General features: G+C 38.7%; 1 protein-coding gene across 2 annotated transcripts; it reads right to left on the reverse strand.

Moving 5' to 3' along the window:
• Window positions 1-1,806: 1,806 nt before the first annotated feature.
• On the reverse strand, window positions 1,807-18,047 carry PBLD (phenazine biosynthesis like protein domain containing). 2 transcript variants are annotated; one of them, XM_042863010.1, is made up of 9 exons: window positions 17,902-18,047; window positions 15,913-16,012; window positions 14,687-14,785; window positions 14,181-14,290; window positions 14,003-14,032; window positions 13,409-13,497; window positions 12,113-12,291; window positions 9,808-9,870; window positions 1,807-2,246 (listed from the first exon to the last, which is right to left on the reverse strand). In XM_042863010.1, the coding sequence occupies exons 1-9, from the start codon at window positions 17,983-17,985 to the stop codon at window positions 2,134-2,136; spliced, it is 867 nt and encodes a 288-aa protein (XP_042718944.1). In that variant the 5' UTR covers window positions 17,986-18,047; the 3' UTR covers window positions 1,807-2,133. The 2 variants fall into 2 exon arrangements, with proteins under 2 accessions (XP_042718944.1, XP_042718945.1); XM_042863011.1 differs by lacking the exon at window positions 9,808-9,870.
• Window positions 18,048-18,149: the final 102 nt, after the last annotated feature.

Genomic DNA, 18,149 nt, shown 5'->3' on the forward strand with positions numbered 1-18,149 from the left:
CAGAACTGAAAGAGACTAAGTACTAGTAAACCATTAAAAAAAATGCATCAAGCAGCAAGTTTATTCATTTAGTCAGGAAATTTAGATAGCAGAGCTATATAAAATTTTCCAGCCTTTGTTCATTATTAGCACCCCCTGGGAAAATAAAAAAAAAAAAAAGAAAGAAAGAAAAAAAGTCCTATTTGTTAAATGTCAACAGATGAACAATAATTGCTGTTTTAGATCATTTATATTCTTAAAGAGGTGGGTTGTTGTTTTTTTTGAAAGCATCTCAGACAATGGACTAGACTCACACTTTTATAAACCAGACTAAAGGAGCAAATGCAGCAAAACAAGCTTGCAGGAGGGCTCAAGGAGGTCTAAGGCACTAAATGGAAAGCGGTGATTTGCTTTATGAGAAGACAAGATCAAGGTGACTGCAAAACATGCCACTGCGACACTGCTGTTGAGCTGTCTCCATTGCAGTGCCTTGCCTACAATGACTCCACGTTTATAAATTGTATATCAGGTCCCTGAACTTCAGCAAGCCTGAATACAGGAAAACATGCATTTCAATGTGTTGATTTGCTTGCCACCTAGTTCTCAAGCTTTGTGGCATTTAAATCACATACTCAATAAGTTCTGTGCAGTCACAATAACAAGGAACTTATATTTTAAATAAATCCTAGGATTTTCACACTGTCATTTGCCCCCAGATACTTGGGCTTCAGTGAGTTAAAAATGTTGAAATTCAGAATATCTGGAACTACAATAATTTGTCACAACTAAGTTCTTCAGCATTTATAAAGGACTGTATATAAGATTCAGCTGTTCCCACACTGTGACAATGCCTTTGAATTCACAACACATTATTTTCAGGCACTGGAATGGGCTGCCCAGGAAGGTGGTGGAGTCACCACCCCTGGAGGTGTTCAAGGAACGTTTGGATTTTGTGTGGAGGGACATGGTTTAGTGAGCACTACTGGTGGTAGGTGGATGGTTGGCCTGGATGATCTTGAAGGTCTTTTCCAACGGTGGTGATTCTGTGATTATTTTCAGCAATGCCCAGCTACAGGACAAGGGGCAATGGGCACAAACTGGAACGTGGGAAGCTCCATCTGAACACAACAAAGATCTTCGTTACTATGAGGATGACAGAGCACTGGAACAGACTGCCCAGAGAGGTACTCCAGAGTGGAGTCTCCTTCTGTGGAGATAATCAAAACCCACATGGATGCTTTCCTGTGCAACTCACTGTAGGGAACCTGCTTCAGCAGGGGATTGGACTCTATTAAGGAATTAATTCAAAGTTTAGGAAAAAGGTGATCTGAAAGGGAAAACAGAACTTCAGCTGGAGTACCTCAGTTACTTCAGGTATTCCTAATAAACCCAGAAAAAGATAAGAACAATAAAGGAAAAAGTGACATCTGAAGCAGCATGCTCACTGAAGAATATTAGAGAACAAACTTTTAATTTATGAGTAAATCCTCAGTCCTTCAAAAGTAAGTGACATTACAGTGACCAATAACATATTCTTTTTTTCCATTTTTTAACAGTCTTCAGGGTATCACTATGCCAATCTCTTAAATTTGTTATAAATGTGAAGTGTTGAATAAGCAGAACTGTAAGTCACAGCAATTACATTTACCCATGAAAAGTACTATTCATAAAAAAGAGCTCTATTTCCAAACCTTTTGTATTTTCTTCATGTTTTAATTCAAGTAAATTAATGAACATAAGAATCATTTCAGTATGTGGCAGAGAAAGGAAGCTGACTATAGTCAGTTTGATTGTTTTGTCACATAAAGAAGTTTATAAATCAATCCAGAAGGTCAAGTGACTTTTAATGTGGAAACTGGGAAAAAAAGAAAAAAAGAAAAAACGAATTATTTAAGAGCAGAAAAATAAGAGGGACGTCCTTGGACAATTTCTGAGATCAGTTTACAGATGAAATCCTGACATGAAAGTGAAGGAAACGATACCAGGGATCTTCAAGATTAAAAGTGAACGTTTTCAAGCAGTTTTTAAAAATGGACAATAAGTAATCAAAGATTTTAGAGGACAGTGGTAGTGCTCTGCCTAAAACTACGATATAATCAACACAATATGAGTAATATAAAGGTGTGATACATGATACTGTTAGTGTCAGTTTCTTCATAAAGTCAAGTTTCCTTTCAATACAATAGCAAATTGCCCTGCAATTTCAACTCTTCCATTATCATGAAGTGAAATCTTCAACTCTCCTCCACGTCGAGAACATTGAAAAGCTGAATGGAAACAAGAATAACATGAATCCGGAGTTAAAACTTTAGTATTACAAATCAATTTTTATAAAATGCATGAAAATTCAGGCTAACACGGCCTCTGTATCTCAGACTAGAATTTGACATAAGAGTCTGAACAAAGTGGTATATAATAGCAAGTAATGAAGGATGCTGGTTTACTCTGTTGTAATGAACTGAGTCTTCTTTGCACATCTAAAAATGTCTTAATGTACCCACTCATGAGATAGACCACTTCCCTAGACAAGAAGGAATAATATTATTATCTGCTTAAGAAGAAAGAATCACTTCACAGGTAGTGAACTAGAACTAGACACTAGCTTCTAAGAACACATTTGGTTAATGAGTAAGTAAAACTGAAGTAACCAGCAGAAAAAGTCTGCAAAGAAATATAGATGCTGCTTCAACTGTCACAAACTGAGACAAAAGTCTTACACAGACAGGAACAAATTTATAACTTCACATAATCCTGAATATATCATTTAATACACTTGGATAAAGTTTAATGATAAAAGCTTTCCACTGATAAATAATCATAAATCTAATTTTTTTATGAAACTGTTTTTAGTCATACTCAGTTGAGAAGATAATGCTTGGCATGCTGACTCTGCAGTCTTGTTTCAGTAAGTCCAATGTTAGTTGCAGAACTACTTGGTCAGAGAGCGGCCTGGTTAGGATGGCATCTAGCAAAGGTTAGAGTTTCATAATGTTTTGCTTTTGTAAAAGGCTGCAAATGGATGACAATTCACTGATGTTTAGTCTCTCTACCTAATGAAATTCCAGCTGCAAGAGTTGTTCAAAGCTAAAGGGAACATAATATCCTCATGATATCCTAATTTATAACAGGGTAGAGATTGTATTTGGATCCTGGCAGTGTACAAGATCTCTAACAGATGGTACATATACTGTACACTGTCAAGTCATTTCTTAGCCACGGTTGACAAGAAAGCTCTTATTTATGCAAGGATATCAGATTCTTAGACTAAGCAAAGGGTCCCAAAACAGTGCAAATAGGAGCTATATGACTGCTATGGATGCTTCCTGGTCTTTTCTCTTTAATGAATTACCAGTTATTGATTTTAACAAGAGCAGTATGTATGTACGAACAAATGCTTTCAAATATAATATTTTGGGCTGTTAATGGTCCATGCCACACTAAATTTGGTGAACTACTATTGCCAAGTACAGATACACAGCTGAATTTTCCCACTTCTTTGAGATAGCAGATCTAAAGAAAAGAGCTAAATTATTTCTAATCTTAGAGGTTGGTTAGATTTTGTTTTTCCTTCTTTAAATGTGGAATCAGTGCTGTCTCTTTCATGGCAGACTTACTAATTTGATTTTGCTCCATTTTGTTTTATTTAAAAAAAACCCTGCAAAATATAAGAGGAAAAAAGTCACAAAGATCTTGCTCAAAACTGTATGTAAATAATATTTGATCATCTCCTTCTCTTACACAGAAACACTGATATTCCACACTGTGACTGAAAGAAAGCAGACCTGCATGGAGTATTTCATTAATCAGATGATTTCATTTAATAGCAATGTCTTCAGAGAGATTCAAGCATCTCTGATGCGTTTTGGATCATGCAGCTATTTCAGTATGTTATGATCTGTAAAAATTATCTACAGTAATTCAATTCAGTGCCCTAAATTCCTTTGTGATTACCCTCAGATAGAGGAAAGTTCAATAGTATGTACAAAAAACTTCAGCACACTTACGTGTAATGTAGCATTCAGAAGGGGGCCAGTGACCTCACACCAACATCAACCCATTGTTTTGAGGAGCCTCTTATTAGACTAGGCCCATTTACATGAGCATTGGTTACAGAATTTGAGAACTACTGGATTTTATTTGTGATGTCATGATAATGACAAATCAGGAACAAGTGCTATTCTTGAAAAAATACCTGGTTTTAGAAATCATCATTGTTTTGACCAAATCTCTAATGCCTACAAAAGGATTGAGGAAAAAGTCCTTGTACTTAGGCTTTACTCAATATGACTTAATGAAATTAAGACCTCTGAGACTTATATTCCAAAAAATAAGGTCAACAAATCTTCTGATCGATGGAGTGAAACACCTCTCCTTTGGCAGAAATGCTACACTTGTGCATAAATCTGACGCGGCCCAGTGAAAAAGAACACATACCAAAAAAAAAAAGCAGTGAATTCTATTGGTCTGTCTTTCCAGTTAATCTCATCATTTAAAAACTGTGATTATAACTGTGCAAAACTCTCTACTTCGTGGATCTTTGAATGAGCAAAAACCTAACAAATGTAGATTTATTCTATCTCATGAAGCAATTTCTTCTCAAAAAAACAGAAGAGACTAAAACGTTAAGAGACAGGACCTTAAGTTGAAAGAAATTCTGGCAAATGTTTTGAGAAGGTGATCTTACAGTTCAAGTAAGATCTGCTTCCTCCCACTCCTCATAAACCCCAGAAGCAATCACAGAAATTAGAGGCAACAACAAAAGCAATTATTTTCACACATTAATTTAGTTAACTGGATTAAAGAGGTCCAGAAAGATCCCCCCAGCTTTACCAAGCATTAAAAATTGCCCTGAATTAAAACTCTTCTCTTTAAATAAATTTGGAAAATCTTTCACAATACGTTTGGGTGTACTAAATTTCTTATGCATGTTTATAAATGACATAAAGATACACAAAATGACATAAAAGATACACAAAAAACTGTATACAGATACAACTGCTAAATAGTGTAAATACTACATTCACTGGCAATTATGAAAGTCTAAAATATCTGACATTATAAATTATCTTTATTAAAAACATATTTAATACTATTTCAGGAATTCCTCAAATGAAGAGAAGGATAAAGACTGATAGCAAACTCCCATTTGACACATCTTAAATATATATCTCCAGGAAAAATGAGTAAAGTATCTCACCTTGTAAAAAGACTGGAAAATTCTCTTTGTACTTATTGAGAGTTTGTTGTTTGGCAGTTTGGTTTAATAAAGATAGGAAGAGAACCCAGACACAGGATATTATGTCTGATACTTCAGCAGAGATGTAGCTGACCTCCTCCTAGAGGTCACAATACCCAGAAAGAGCTGATAACAAATATAATGTTCCTCTTTCTTTTTGTATACAATTTCATATCTCATCCATTTTGGAACTAAAAGACTTTCAATTTTAAATGGAAGAAAACCTTTATTCTTGCAATAAAAGATACTGCAGAGACACTGCAGAAGTTTCTAAGTAGTCAAGAGATGCCTTAACTTATCAACCTTCAATGATATATTGACTGCCACCTTCTCTAAATAGCCACATCACAAATGGAATTCACTCCAGTAATACCTGATAACCTTCCATGCACACGGAAGGAAAAGATTTTTCTGAACTTACCAAAAAAACCACAGGTTGATAAGAGGCCATATGAATTTGTTCCCTTTAAATCTGTTTTGTATCATTTCTACCACATATATTAAAAAAAAAACAAACAAACAAGGCATTGATGGCAGCAGTCATAAAAGATATTTGTCTATTACGGGAAAAATAGCCCATGACAGCTAGCCTGAGAACAAGGCTTGTGAGTCAGGAGCACCCCTAGAAAGGCACAGCTGGCTTTTCCGAGGCTGAATGCCTCAGAACTGTGGACATGCTGGAAAAGTCATCCATAATGGAAAAATAAGGAACTGTAATTGCAAATTATTGTCAGGAGAAACGGGACAACAACCTGGGACAGTAGGAATCAGCAACTGGTATTGGCCACTTTAGCCAAAAGAAAAAAAAGCGGGGAGAAAGCAAAATGTCAGAGAGGATAGGAAGCTATACTGGCTGTCTCAGGGGAAAAAAACAAGCAGCGCTGTACACCCTAAACTGTACGCTCATGTGTCTGTCATATTAAAATCTCTTATTTTCTAAGCAAAACAGAGCCTCTTTGAGTAGATCCTGTGTTGCACAAACTTTTCCTTTTCCTAGAGAATTTCCTAAACAAACCAAATCTTTGCTGGGAATGACCCCAAAAGCCCATGACACAAAGGTGATCACCTTCGAAGTGAGACTGTCTATTATTTATGTGATCCTACTTGTGGGGGGCAAACTCTTCTTAATTAGACCCTTCTGAGGTCTATTTGACACCCCCTTCTGGGAATGGTTTGATAGCACTCACTACCAGTAACATTTTAAATATATGTGCACATGTAGGCAATTAATTGTAAGCATTATTGTTATTTTACTAGTGAGATATTTTTAATAACCTGCAATACCTCAGTATGTATTTGCTGCTACGTTATTTGCTGCTGCTATATTCATCTTATATATATATATATATATATATACACAAAATGCATCTTATATATATATATATATATATATATATATATATATATACACAAAATGCATGCACTTTCTTTCTTGTTAAGAAATCATAGTAGGTTGATATACAGTTGCATTACTAATCATAGGTATAATCTTCGGAGGTGATTTGTACTCAAGTAGAAAAATATAGGAAATAAAACTAATGTGTCCTTGTATGTAATAAAATTCTGCAAACCCACTGTTGTGATCTCCATCCACCTACTTGCCACGTAGCCCTTTAAACTGTGATAGGTATATTTGCACAAAAAATGAAAAAATCCTACCTTGTGGCAATATGGGACTTTTTTCTTTTTTGCTAAAAATATTAGAGGAGATGGTTGCTGTATCAGTTGCCTTTGCAGCTTAAGACAGTTTCTCAAAAGAGGTAAAACATGGTACACGTAAAATACATGAAAACATAAAAGTAAAAAATGCCACCTAAAATGCAGACAGAATTTCTGTCCAATTATTTAAAGAAACACTGTCTACAAGTGGGATGAAAGTTTCTGATCTCCACACTACCATCTGGAGGTGCTCAAGACCTGGTTGGATGGGGCCTTGGGCAACCTGCTCTAGTATCAAGTCTGGAGGTGGATGGCCCTGCCTATGGCAGGAGGTTGGAACCTGATCAGCCCTTGAATCTCTGTAAGAGACTATTCTGTTAACTTCTGTGTCTCAAAGCTTGCTGGGGACACAGATGGACTTGTTCAAGTCCAGACCAAGGATTGTGAAATCCTTTGTCTGAAGGACACAGATGAACAAGTTCAGGCAAGTCCTGGGCAAAGGTTGTGAGATCCTTTGTCTGGGGGATGCAGATGGACAAGGCCAGGGGCTACCAGAGCGAGATGAACTGCAGCTAAATAGCTGTGAAGTGCTCCTTTGTGTGGACTTATCTCAGGATGATGGCCATCTCAGGAGGTACTCAATGACTCTTGCTCGAGGCCCATCCTTGTCATGTAGGCAGGAGAACAAGGAGGATAAAAGAGGAACTGAAAACCATGAGGATAGGGTTTCTGACAACAGATTCCTCATGACGAACGCAGGATTTCTGACAACAGATTCCTCATGAAGAACGGGAGGGTTTTCTGACAAGAGATCCCTCATGAAGAAGAACATGAGAGAGAGGAATTCCGGAAGATAGAGGGATTCCTGAAGATTGAGGTGATTCCTGCATACTGTTGAACTCTCCTGAGCCTGCTGCCTGACCACTGTTGCTGCTTCAAGAATTGGCTCCTCGACTTCCTCGTCTACCTGCCTGCTGCCCAAGGCCGGCCACGCTGCTGCTCCCCGTCTTCTGCTGCGTTCTGCCTGGGACCTTCGAACACCGTGCAACGGGACCGCTGCTGGATCCTGCTGGTGACTATCCCCGCTTTATGCAACTCCTGCTTCTTTTCCATCTTTTCTATCGCCCTCCTTCCCTTCCCCGTCTCCCTGATTAGGTCTTAGTAATAAACTGGATGCAACAACATATGAACCGTTGTTTCTTAATCTCACACCGGGTATACAGATATTAAAGAACCTCATCTCCCTCCTATAAATTGGAGCGAGACAGTCTCTTCCAACCCAAGCCATTCTATGATTCTATAATCTCAAGACAAACAGCCAGTCCATCTGGATACAAGGACAAAGACAGTTTCTCCTCTTCTTTTCAAAAAGTATGGTGTTTCCCTCCCCCCCTCCCCCCCCAGCTTCATGGAAATCATAACAGATCTGTATGATACAAATGCAAGCAAGAGATCTTCAGAACAGATTGCAAAACTTTTCCTTCAACTCGTGATGGAAAAGTCTCAGTCACTGTGGATTACCACATCAAGCTATGGAGGTCTAGCAGATCCTTTAAAGAGCTTATCAGTGTCAAGGAAAGTTTGGTCTCAGATTCATTTGGCTAAATATAGGAAAGCTTATATTCAAGGTAGCTGTTTGTTTTGAAAGACGTTTCCTTTAGGGAACAAGGAATCCTATTAGATTAAGGATCCAACCTTTGTTTTAGACTAAGTGACAAGAATCATGTCTTTGAGAACAAGCGCATAAAAGAACAGTATTTCCAACACCGACATCACCACCCTGCAATGGAAGCAGAGGGTTAGGAGGGTATTTCACACTGCTTCTGTTCTTCCACTTTCTAGCAAAGCAACAGAAACATGAGAAGTGAAGAAGCACTCAATGTCTCTCTATCTAGCCTTGTCAAGTGTAACTGTTTCTCCCAGGTTTTCTTCCCCCATCACGGTCTTCATTATTTGCTTAGCAGTAAACACGTGATCCACTAAGCCTAACTTTTCCAAAGACAAAACAGTTATCAATAATAAATCTGCTCTTTCACTTAAGATCCGGTCATCTCAAGAGTAGAACTGCAAATCATACTCATTACAAGCAAATGAAGTTGCCAGTGCCTATGCACCTTGTCTCCATTTAAATATTTAATATTAGATACATTTAAATTGATTGCTTTTTGTTCTATCCTTTCCTGCTACTATGTAAAACATCATCATATGAGAAAACTAATCTTAGGACAGAAGAAAAAACTGTACCATAAAGCATGTCCTTTAAGTACAATCTGAATGCACGTCTCCTCTTATCTAGCTATAAAAATACGAGCCACTTTAAATCATGAGTTTCCTAAAGAACTCATTGAAGGAATTAATCTCAAGTAACTAATTTCCCTTTAAAAATCCCTAATTCAGATAGAAGCATTTTTTTCATCTCAACACATACATGAACGGAAAGGAAAACTCAGTGATCCCTATGGGTCCCATCCAACACAGGAAATTCTATGATTCCATGCTTCTACATTGTACTGAGACGTATACAGATTGTGAATGAGAATAGTGACTGATACCTCTTCCCAATAAGAAAAAGCAAGCCCTAAGGAGCAAGAAGCAAAGTACAATTCAGTCAAAACACACAGCGAACATCAACTAAAGTTCACCAAGCTTCAGTCATGATGAAAGTTCATGACAGTAAAAATACAAAAATTGAGATCAAAAACCAACCACAGAGTTATGATCCACACACTTCAGATTCCCTACAGACTTAATATGTCACACTGGGAGGTAGGAAAGAAAGCAGTTTCTTAAGGATTACCTCTCAGAAAAAATTTTACTATTGAAGTTGAGAAACAGATAAGGAGTTATTACAATATTTTGGATTGTAGTTTTTTTTGTTTTTTTTTTTTTTTTTAAATAGATGAACAGCTTTGCAAGAAAACAGTTCCTCTTACCAAGCATTTCTTTCTTTCCCAGCTGCTCTGACCAGTAGCTGCTTAGAACAGCATGGGCAGATCCTTAAAAGAAATTGGAATGAAAAGCACAGAATTAGAATCACTATTTTATAGAGCGATTACATTCAAAATGCAAATGCCATACACAGATTGAATGTTCCATGTCTGTACTTGAGAGTAAAAATGCCTAGATTTTGCAAAACAAACAGAACTTAAGGCTTCTGCATTTCATTTGTTTACAATCAAGCAGTATTACTTCCTCATCTTCCAACTTCAATGGAAATTTTGCCTAAGGGCTTTGTAATTAGCCTCAGGAATAACAGGTAGTATAACACTTGAGCCAAAGTACTGACTTCTGGTAAACAAGTGAGCTTTCTTAAGAACTGAATCTCAAAACATTAAAATTCAATAACATCATTTATCTAGGCAGTATGTTATTCGATGGAACAAATAGCAAAAACCACAAGAAAAAAAACTGAAATGATTTTTGGATATTTTTTAAGACTAGGAACAGGTGGATAGAAGTCACTATGGAAAAAGAAAAAACTCCCTCCCTTAACAGTTTTCACAAACAAAACTCTGTTCTTTTTTCCCCCAGTCTTGAATCACTGTTAAGTATCAGGACGTAGCTCAAGATCTTTTAAGATCTTGCTACAGCCTCTGGAAAACCAAGTTACTGTATCCCAATGGGCAGATACCTTAAAACCCCAGAATGACTTCTCAGATTCATGTTGTGTCAGTGCAAATCAGCTGCTATGAGCAAAGATTCTGCTGGAAACCCAGATGTGAAGCTAGTGTAATTATCAGGGCTCAGGGACACCAGGATATATAATGATTAAGGAATTATTGCAAAAGAAAGATAATACAAAGTCATAACACTGTTAAAAGTATAAATCAGCTATACAGTGAAGAGGTTGTTTCTATAAAAGAACTTACAGATGCAAGACAAGCAACTATGAGCTATAAGGAATCTAGAATCTCAGAGGTTCAGCAAACATCTAGCTTTTCCTATGTAACAATAATAAACAAGCTCTGGGATCAGATACATCTACCACTCTGCCTCCTGGCTGTAACAGAAAAGTAGGACTGGAAGTTAAAAAAAAAAAACAAAACTGAAACATGTGGTTTATATTTCCTTATAAAACCTTCTGCTAGAAGTGTACTATAACCACCACCACTCCAATAAAGAAGTTTTCTATTCAGCAAAATATGTAATGAAACTTTCTGATCAAGTTCTCAGCGGACTAATTATTAATCTGTGATCACTTTATGCCTAAGCAAATAACATTACTTTATTCTGCAGCAAACATCACAGAACATAAAAGAAACTAGAAGTTCTGCCTCTAAAAGTATAACTAGCTAAGTTTGTATTACTCATAGGGCTCAGAACATCCACAATAAAGAGTCCTTGAACTAGAGGAGATCTCAGCTGAAGCACCACAAATACAAAACAATGACAGAAGTGTATGTGAACTTCTTCTATAGTACTTGCTGAATTGCACAATAGTCTTTTGCTTTTCTCTAATTGTCATGGTTTTGTGATTTTTGGCTTTCGGTATTCCACATCATAACATCATGTGGGGCACTGGGACTTTAACTGTCAATGCTCAAGTCCTGGGTACCTGCCCTGAAGAGAAGAAGAACTACATTCCCCAGGGGACTTTGCGGTCAGGGAGAGGAGGTTTAACTCCTGGCAAGGTCACCTGATGTGCTTTTTCTCGCCTGCCCTTCGTGGTGGGCGCTGCTCCCGTCTCCCTGCTGCTCAACTGGACTGCGCATCTCACCTCAGCGTTGTGGTGAGGCCTATCCACCTTTCGGACATTCTCTCTCTCATTATATTTGATTTATTAGCTTCAATTCTGATTATATTGTATTATAGTGTGTTATCTTGCATTCCGATAATATACTTAGTAAATTAGTTTGTTTCTCCTCAGATCGGTGCTGCTGTTTTTAATTATTTTGGGGCCCCGTTTCCTTTTTTTCCAGAGGTGCAGATCTGCAGATCCCTCCGCCCCGCTCGTCACGGAACTGGGCTGAACCAGCCCGTAAACCACTGACATCTAATTGTAATATGTCGGGAAAAAGTAATGAAAAAAGAGGCAGGAATATCTGGCCTGATGACAGCAGGAAGCTGAATTTTTCTGAACGAGTTTGGAATCAATAACGAAAGTTTTCCTGCTGTCCACAGAAAACAGTACTCCATTAGAAGAGATACTTTGAAGTATAAAGGCACATGAATCAAATTCAATAAACACCTTTAAACTGAAACAAGACTAAGCCATTTCCCATGCATGTGCTCACACACCTGTAACAGGGTCTTCCAGCACGCCGTACCAAGGTGCAAAATATCTGGAGTAAAAATCATGGCCTTTGTCTTTTCCATTGGGCTTTCCCTTCAGAGTGAGTATGAGTCCTTTCACTTTCCCAGTTTTTTCAGCTGACAGAAAACGTTGTGCGCCCACTTGTAGTTCTTCCAGCACAGACCTTGAATTTAATTACAGAATTTGAATATTCCATATTCTTCATTTAACATGAGTTTAAGTTTTGAAAAGCATCAAAAAACCTTAAGATTGTCATCCCTGCACTCTCCGAACAGCCACAGTAAAGTGCTGGAGTAGAAAGATCCCTAGCATTGTCCTCTCAACATCATTTTATATGACCGCCCAGAACGCATCCTACACTCCTAGCAAGCAGAGGAAAAAAGATCAAACCATGCATTTCTTATCTACTTATGAAAACAGAGTGCCCAAGAATATAACCTCCAAAAATGTATACTTTCATGTCAACCTTTTCATTACTGAAAAAAATATTTCATCACTACAGAACGCAAAAAATAAGCATTCCACCTACTTTCTGAATGAGCAAGCAGCTTATATTACTTAGATCAGAGAATTCTAAAGCACTCTACAATTCTGTAAGTTGCAGATATTTCCCTAAAAAATGAAATTTTGGAAGAGTAAAAATACTGAGTACTCTGCTAAGAATATTTCTTATTTGCCCACTAGTTCAATCTATAGCCAGTAGTTAGGCCAAACTTTAATTGCAATTTGATCTAATTAAAGAATTCAGGTCTGGACAACATGTATACAAATTGTTAAGTATAACAATGAAATTCAGGTCTCCGAGATTAACAAACGCTGCGAAATGACTTGAATTGGAATTTCCTCTGTAAAGCTACTTATGATGCTGTAAAGTATGTGTAAGCAGATTAGTCAGCCATAGGGGCATAGGAACCACAGCATTCTGTCTGCACGTCCTGTCTCACTAAGTGCACCTGTACAGCTATGCAACGAATACTTCTTCAGCTGAGAACCAAGACCCCTAATTTTCTGTTCCACTTTTGACTCAGGAGATTGGCAAAAAGACACCACCACCAAAACTGTTTCCTAAGCCTCCCTTTCTTGAGGACAGTTTTCCGACTAATCTTGTTTAGCGTTGCCGATTCCGTAAGCTCACAGGGAAGATTAAAGAATTATTTAACATAGGAATTTAAATTTGTGTTTTCAATCTCCACCTGTTTCAAAAATAGATAAGTGAGCCATGTGTGGTTAAACAAAAAGAATCAATTTCTGCACACTTGCTCCAAAAAAGTACCAGATACCTTTCATAAGCATCACTGAGACGGACCAGGAGTTTCTTTGTGTCAGGAGAATAACGGATATCTTGAACAATCATGTCACCAGTGGCAGCCTGGTACAAAAAAAAAGAAACAAAAAGAAACGGTGTCACTAGAAAATAAAATATTTACTTACAATTTTCCTACAATAACAAAATCCCTGCTAGAATAGGGCTTATGCAACATCCTTCATGCAACTTTCCAGTACATACAAGCAAGAAAAGCAAATGCACTGTGTGCATGAATGGATACGATAGGTGCTAAGAGCTCTGTGTATGTCAACCTGGAATGAAATCCAGGGACTAAGAACAGGGCAAGGACACTAGATTGTCCTCATAAGCATACAGCAGGCCGAAAGTGCCCATGAAATGTGACATTCTAGCCAGCAGAAAGCAAAGTTTAGCTACAGCATATTGAAGAATTCCATCTCCTGAACTACAGGATTCAGAGTTTTCAGTTTTGTCAGCCTCCGTGCACAGTGCCTCAAGCAAAGTGAATTTACCACTTTCCAGCCATTCTAATATACAGTTATAGCTCATTTAAATGCATTTCTAAGAGAACATCTCTCATTATATTTACCTTTATTAATTCTTCTACTTCCCGAAGTTCCTGAAGGAAAAAAAGAAAACTGTAGATCATAGAGTACTTACATGTATCTATCTACCCAAGTAAAAATAGGTAGATATGTATCCAAACACACATACAAGCAAATAGATGCTTTCCTTGAAAACCCTTTACAAACAAAACCCTGCCTCACCTGTGGGTAGGTTGAGTAAAGTGGTAAGTCCAGCACAATATGGTCTTTCTCTTGTCTTGTTTTCAATTCCCCACTCAGAGTCACAAAAGTAAGAACTGAGTTTGGGTTTTCTAGAGAGAGAGAGAACATTATCAAACATATCAGTATGTATCAAACATAAGAGCTTGAAATAAATTATTATAGCTCATAAAGTAGCCCAGTATGTTCAAAAAAGTTATGCAGCTAAAAATCCAATAAGTTCAGTAAACTTGTACTGCAAGGCAAAATTCCCAGATGACATTTGCATGTTCAGCATTGTTCCTTAGGAAGAGAGATAGTGGGGCATCAGAACAAGTGTAGACATCAGACTGCAGCCTGACAGCACTTGGTAAAAGAAAATACCTAAGGTATCTCCACACTTGTTCTCTAAATGTTCTGAAGACTTAATTGTACAAAAAGAGAGATTTTCTTAATTAGAAACAATTTTTATAGCATCTACTATAATAACAAATAGCTTGTAAGCCTACTTTTTATGTGAAATAAAACAGCAGCTGAGGCAAGTGTAGCATGACCACAGAGAGGAACTTCATTGGCCGGGGTGAACCATCGGAGTCCAAAGCGGGAACCTTAAAAATAAAGTTTGTTTTTAAGTGGAATTGTCTTTTCTTTTCAATTTATTCCTACAGTTTCTAAGGATTAATGGCATTTCAGTCAATCGAAACGCATGTTATAATCAGTCTTGGGCTCAAAGGCTCCTACAACTGCCTTTGAATGATTTTTGGAATACCTACTGCTCTCGAGACCCCTCTATAACTGCGGTCTACTCCTAATAGAGCAAAGCTACTTTGTTGCAAGATCAAAGAGTCAACGCGGCAGAGAAATCGCTCTGCTTAGAAGTGCAAAAACAAACCTTTATCCCCCTAAGTGAAACAAGGCGTGCCAAGGGTTTTGCTGGCGTACTGGAATCTGCGCCGCAGCTAAGTCAGTCATGAATTATTTTGCTTAAGCCACCAGTTGGTACTCACAAAAGACTAAAGTATGGTAAGCCTTCATTTTACTAAAAATCCTATTGCTATCAGTTGTTTAAAAAATAAAATCTAAGAGCAAGTATGCTAATAAAGTACCTTAACCTAAAATGAAAAGCCAGGCTATAGCCATGGCTGCAAAGTGAGCAGGTTCAGCAAGCTGATTCGGCTGAAAACTAATCCACCAAGTGATTCTGGATGGGCTCTAGGTACAATTTCACGTTCCTTGGTTTTGGAAACCTGTTTGTTCCAGTACCACCTCTACAGAATCACAGAGACTTTGTGGCAATCTCCAGTAAGTGATGATTTCCTGAACAGCCAAGCCAGATTCCCTTTGCAATCTTTCGCATACAGAATAAGCTTTGTGTCTCTCTTCTCCTGCTTGTACAAGAGAATTATCTCAGGAGATAATTAGCAGGAATAGAAGTATTAACAGAAGGACCTTTGCATAGCATTTTCAGGAGACTTTCTGCACACAACCTGCTTATTTTGCAAAAGGCACTAAAACAAACGATCAGATTTATGAATGTTTGTGTACTGTAAAATGAATTGGAAAAGCTCAACAAATGAATCCATGTGCAAAAGGCTTAATAATATTATTAGAAGATGCATTACAACTCCACAATTTTGCTTTTGCCATCTTATACATTAGCATCATTCTTTATAAATGCACCCATTGTTTCTTCCTGCTTTTTCTAAGAGACTGCAGGGCAAACAAAGCCACTCACTTTTGGTAAAGTCATCCGTAGGGTGCAGTTTTCTGATGAAGGCAGTTTCGGAAAGGTTCATTTCTGTCGCAATTCTTTGGTGCAAATTTTCATCCAAGTCCTAACAATGAGATGACAAACCCATTTAATGACAACTCATAAAAATACAGAATCAAACTGTCTTTCAAATCAATTCAGTCATCTCATTTTCCTGTGATAATGAAGCAGATTCATTTTTAGTTCAAAACATTGTGAGGGCAAAAATACAAAAAACCCTTGCAGCACAAAATAGGCTAACTAGTTCAATCATTGTGGTATGTGGCCATTACCCATACCTCGTCTGTAAGCCCACAGATCCTTGAACGACATGGAGGATAGTTACAAAATGCTAAAGTCAGTCCTTCCAAAAGGACTTTCTTTCCAGAAGGACCTTCCAGAATCTTTCATTTTGATTGAAGGCACAACAAGAAGTCATTGCTAACAACCTAAAAATAGCTACAGCTCTCCTTTTTAACTCTGAGAAACCCATGTTAGCAGGGGGAATGTCGCAATGGCCAGGACAATAACTAAGGCATTTTATCAGCACTTACTGCTGTACCCTCGACATTACTCCTTGAGCAACAGGAACAATGTGCTAAGTCAGTAAAAGTTGGAACAAGAAACTGAAGGAAGAAACATGCTGGAGCTCACTGCATGATAGAAGGGCACACGAGGTATAGCAACAGTATAAGTTGTTACTTCACTCTTGTTCCTTTCCCCCCGGTCACACAGACCAGCCAGGTTCAAGGGTCTGGTCTGTAAAGAACTAACATACAAATGAAAATGTACTAAGCGGACCTGGTCAAGTTCAACCTTGGTCAGATCGAACTTTGCCCTGCTAACTTGACTTTTTTCCCTTAATAACCTTAATCCTTTGAACCAACGATCCCCTGCTATTGCTGCAGAACAGTTAGTGATAGGCATAGCAGATCGATCCTTCCATGGTGAAACCTACACGATGAGACAACACCCCAACCTTTCACAGTCTTTGCTTTAACCCAGGAAATTAGCGCTTGCTACAGAAATACCAAATTAGAACAAAGACCAGCCAACATTTTGCTGAAAATAATAGAATTTTATTGAAATACTGCCATCATGTGGCACTTCTCGGGAAGGGTTTGTATCATCACTCGTGTACTCCAGTTCTTAAAAAGCAGCTGCTGATGCTTGAGAAGGAACAGAGAACAGAAGCAGCCCTAGCTGCTCCATATGTTCTTGGAGCTCAGAACAAAATTAATTAGAACTTCAGCTTTAACGACCCTGAAGCCTCTAGCCTGCAGAGGAAACGTTAAAACCTCAACATGCCATAGGCAACACGTAAGTCACCTTCTGAACGTATTAACATAACAAGTTTACAAGTTTAAGGTCAGTGCATTCAGAGAGGGGGGTGTTTAGATTTTAGATAGCCAAAAACAGCTCTGAAGCGAGATGTTGTGTGCCAGCTTGGCTGCCTTTGTAAGCATGCTCCATCGTATGAGATCTGTGAGGGTTCAGGAAGAGCTGAGCAGGATTCAGAGGGCCAATGCGAACCACTAACAGACTGCTACATTTACCTTCCCATTCCCATCAAGTGATACCACACAAATAAGACAAGACATGTACGTTTCTAATCTGGTCTAACAGCTGGTTCTGGGGAGCGGTGAACCAATCAGCACCATCTGCTCAGCACACCTTCACGAGAATGACTGGCACCGTGCAGCCTGCAGCAAAACCTGCCTGTCACAGGGACACAAGGCGACTCAGTCACAGGGCTGTACGCGTCTCTCCTCTCTTTCACAGGAAACAAAAAAAAAAAAACACCTCGTTGGGAAGGAAAAAGGAGAACCCGTTATAACGGCTAAGCCGCTCCGCCCGGGGCAGCGGCACAAGCACGCCTTGCCTAGAGGCAGCAGCCCCAGGCAACCTCGCAACAACGGCAGCCACCGCTGCAGCCCCTCATTGAAGATCCGTCCGTTTCTTTTTCAGACTTACATTTTCGAGCAGACAAACTGCCGCGGGGTTTCCACAAAACGGCCGGTTTGTAAAGGCATCAACCGTGAAAACGGGGACCTGCATCGCCGCAGCGCTCCCGGCCTTTGCCCGCTGCTCCCCACGGCGCCCTGCCCGCAGCGCGGCCCCGTTTATGCGCCCCGACGGCGGGAGGAGCCGCTCGTCACTTCCCAGCCTCCTCCCGCGGCCTGCCGCCGGCCCTGCGCGCACCTCCCTACTCCGTCCCTCGC

This window comes from Lagopus leucura, unplaced genomic scaffold, assembly GCF_019238085.1.
Source record: "Lagopus leucura isolate 7727_CA_CO unplaced genomic scaffold, USGS_WTPT01 Super-Scaffold_739, whole genome shotgun sequence".
In the NCBI taxonomy this organism is placed as follows: Eukaryota; Metazoa; Chordata; class Aves; order Galliformes; family Phasianidae; genus Lagopus; species Lagopus leucura.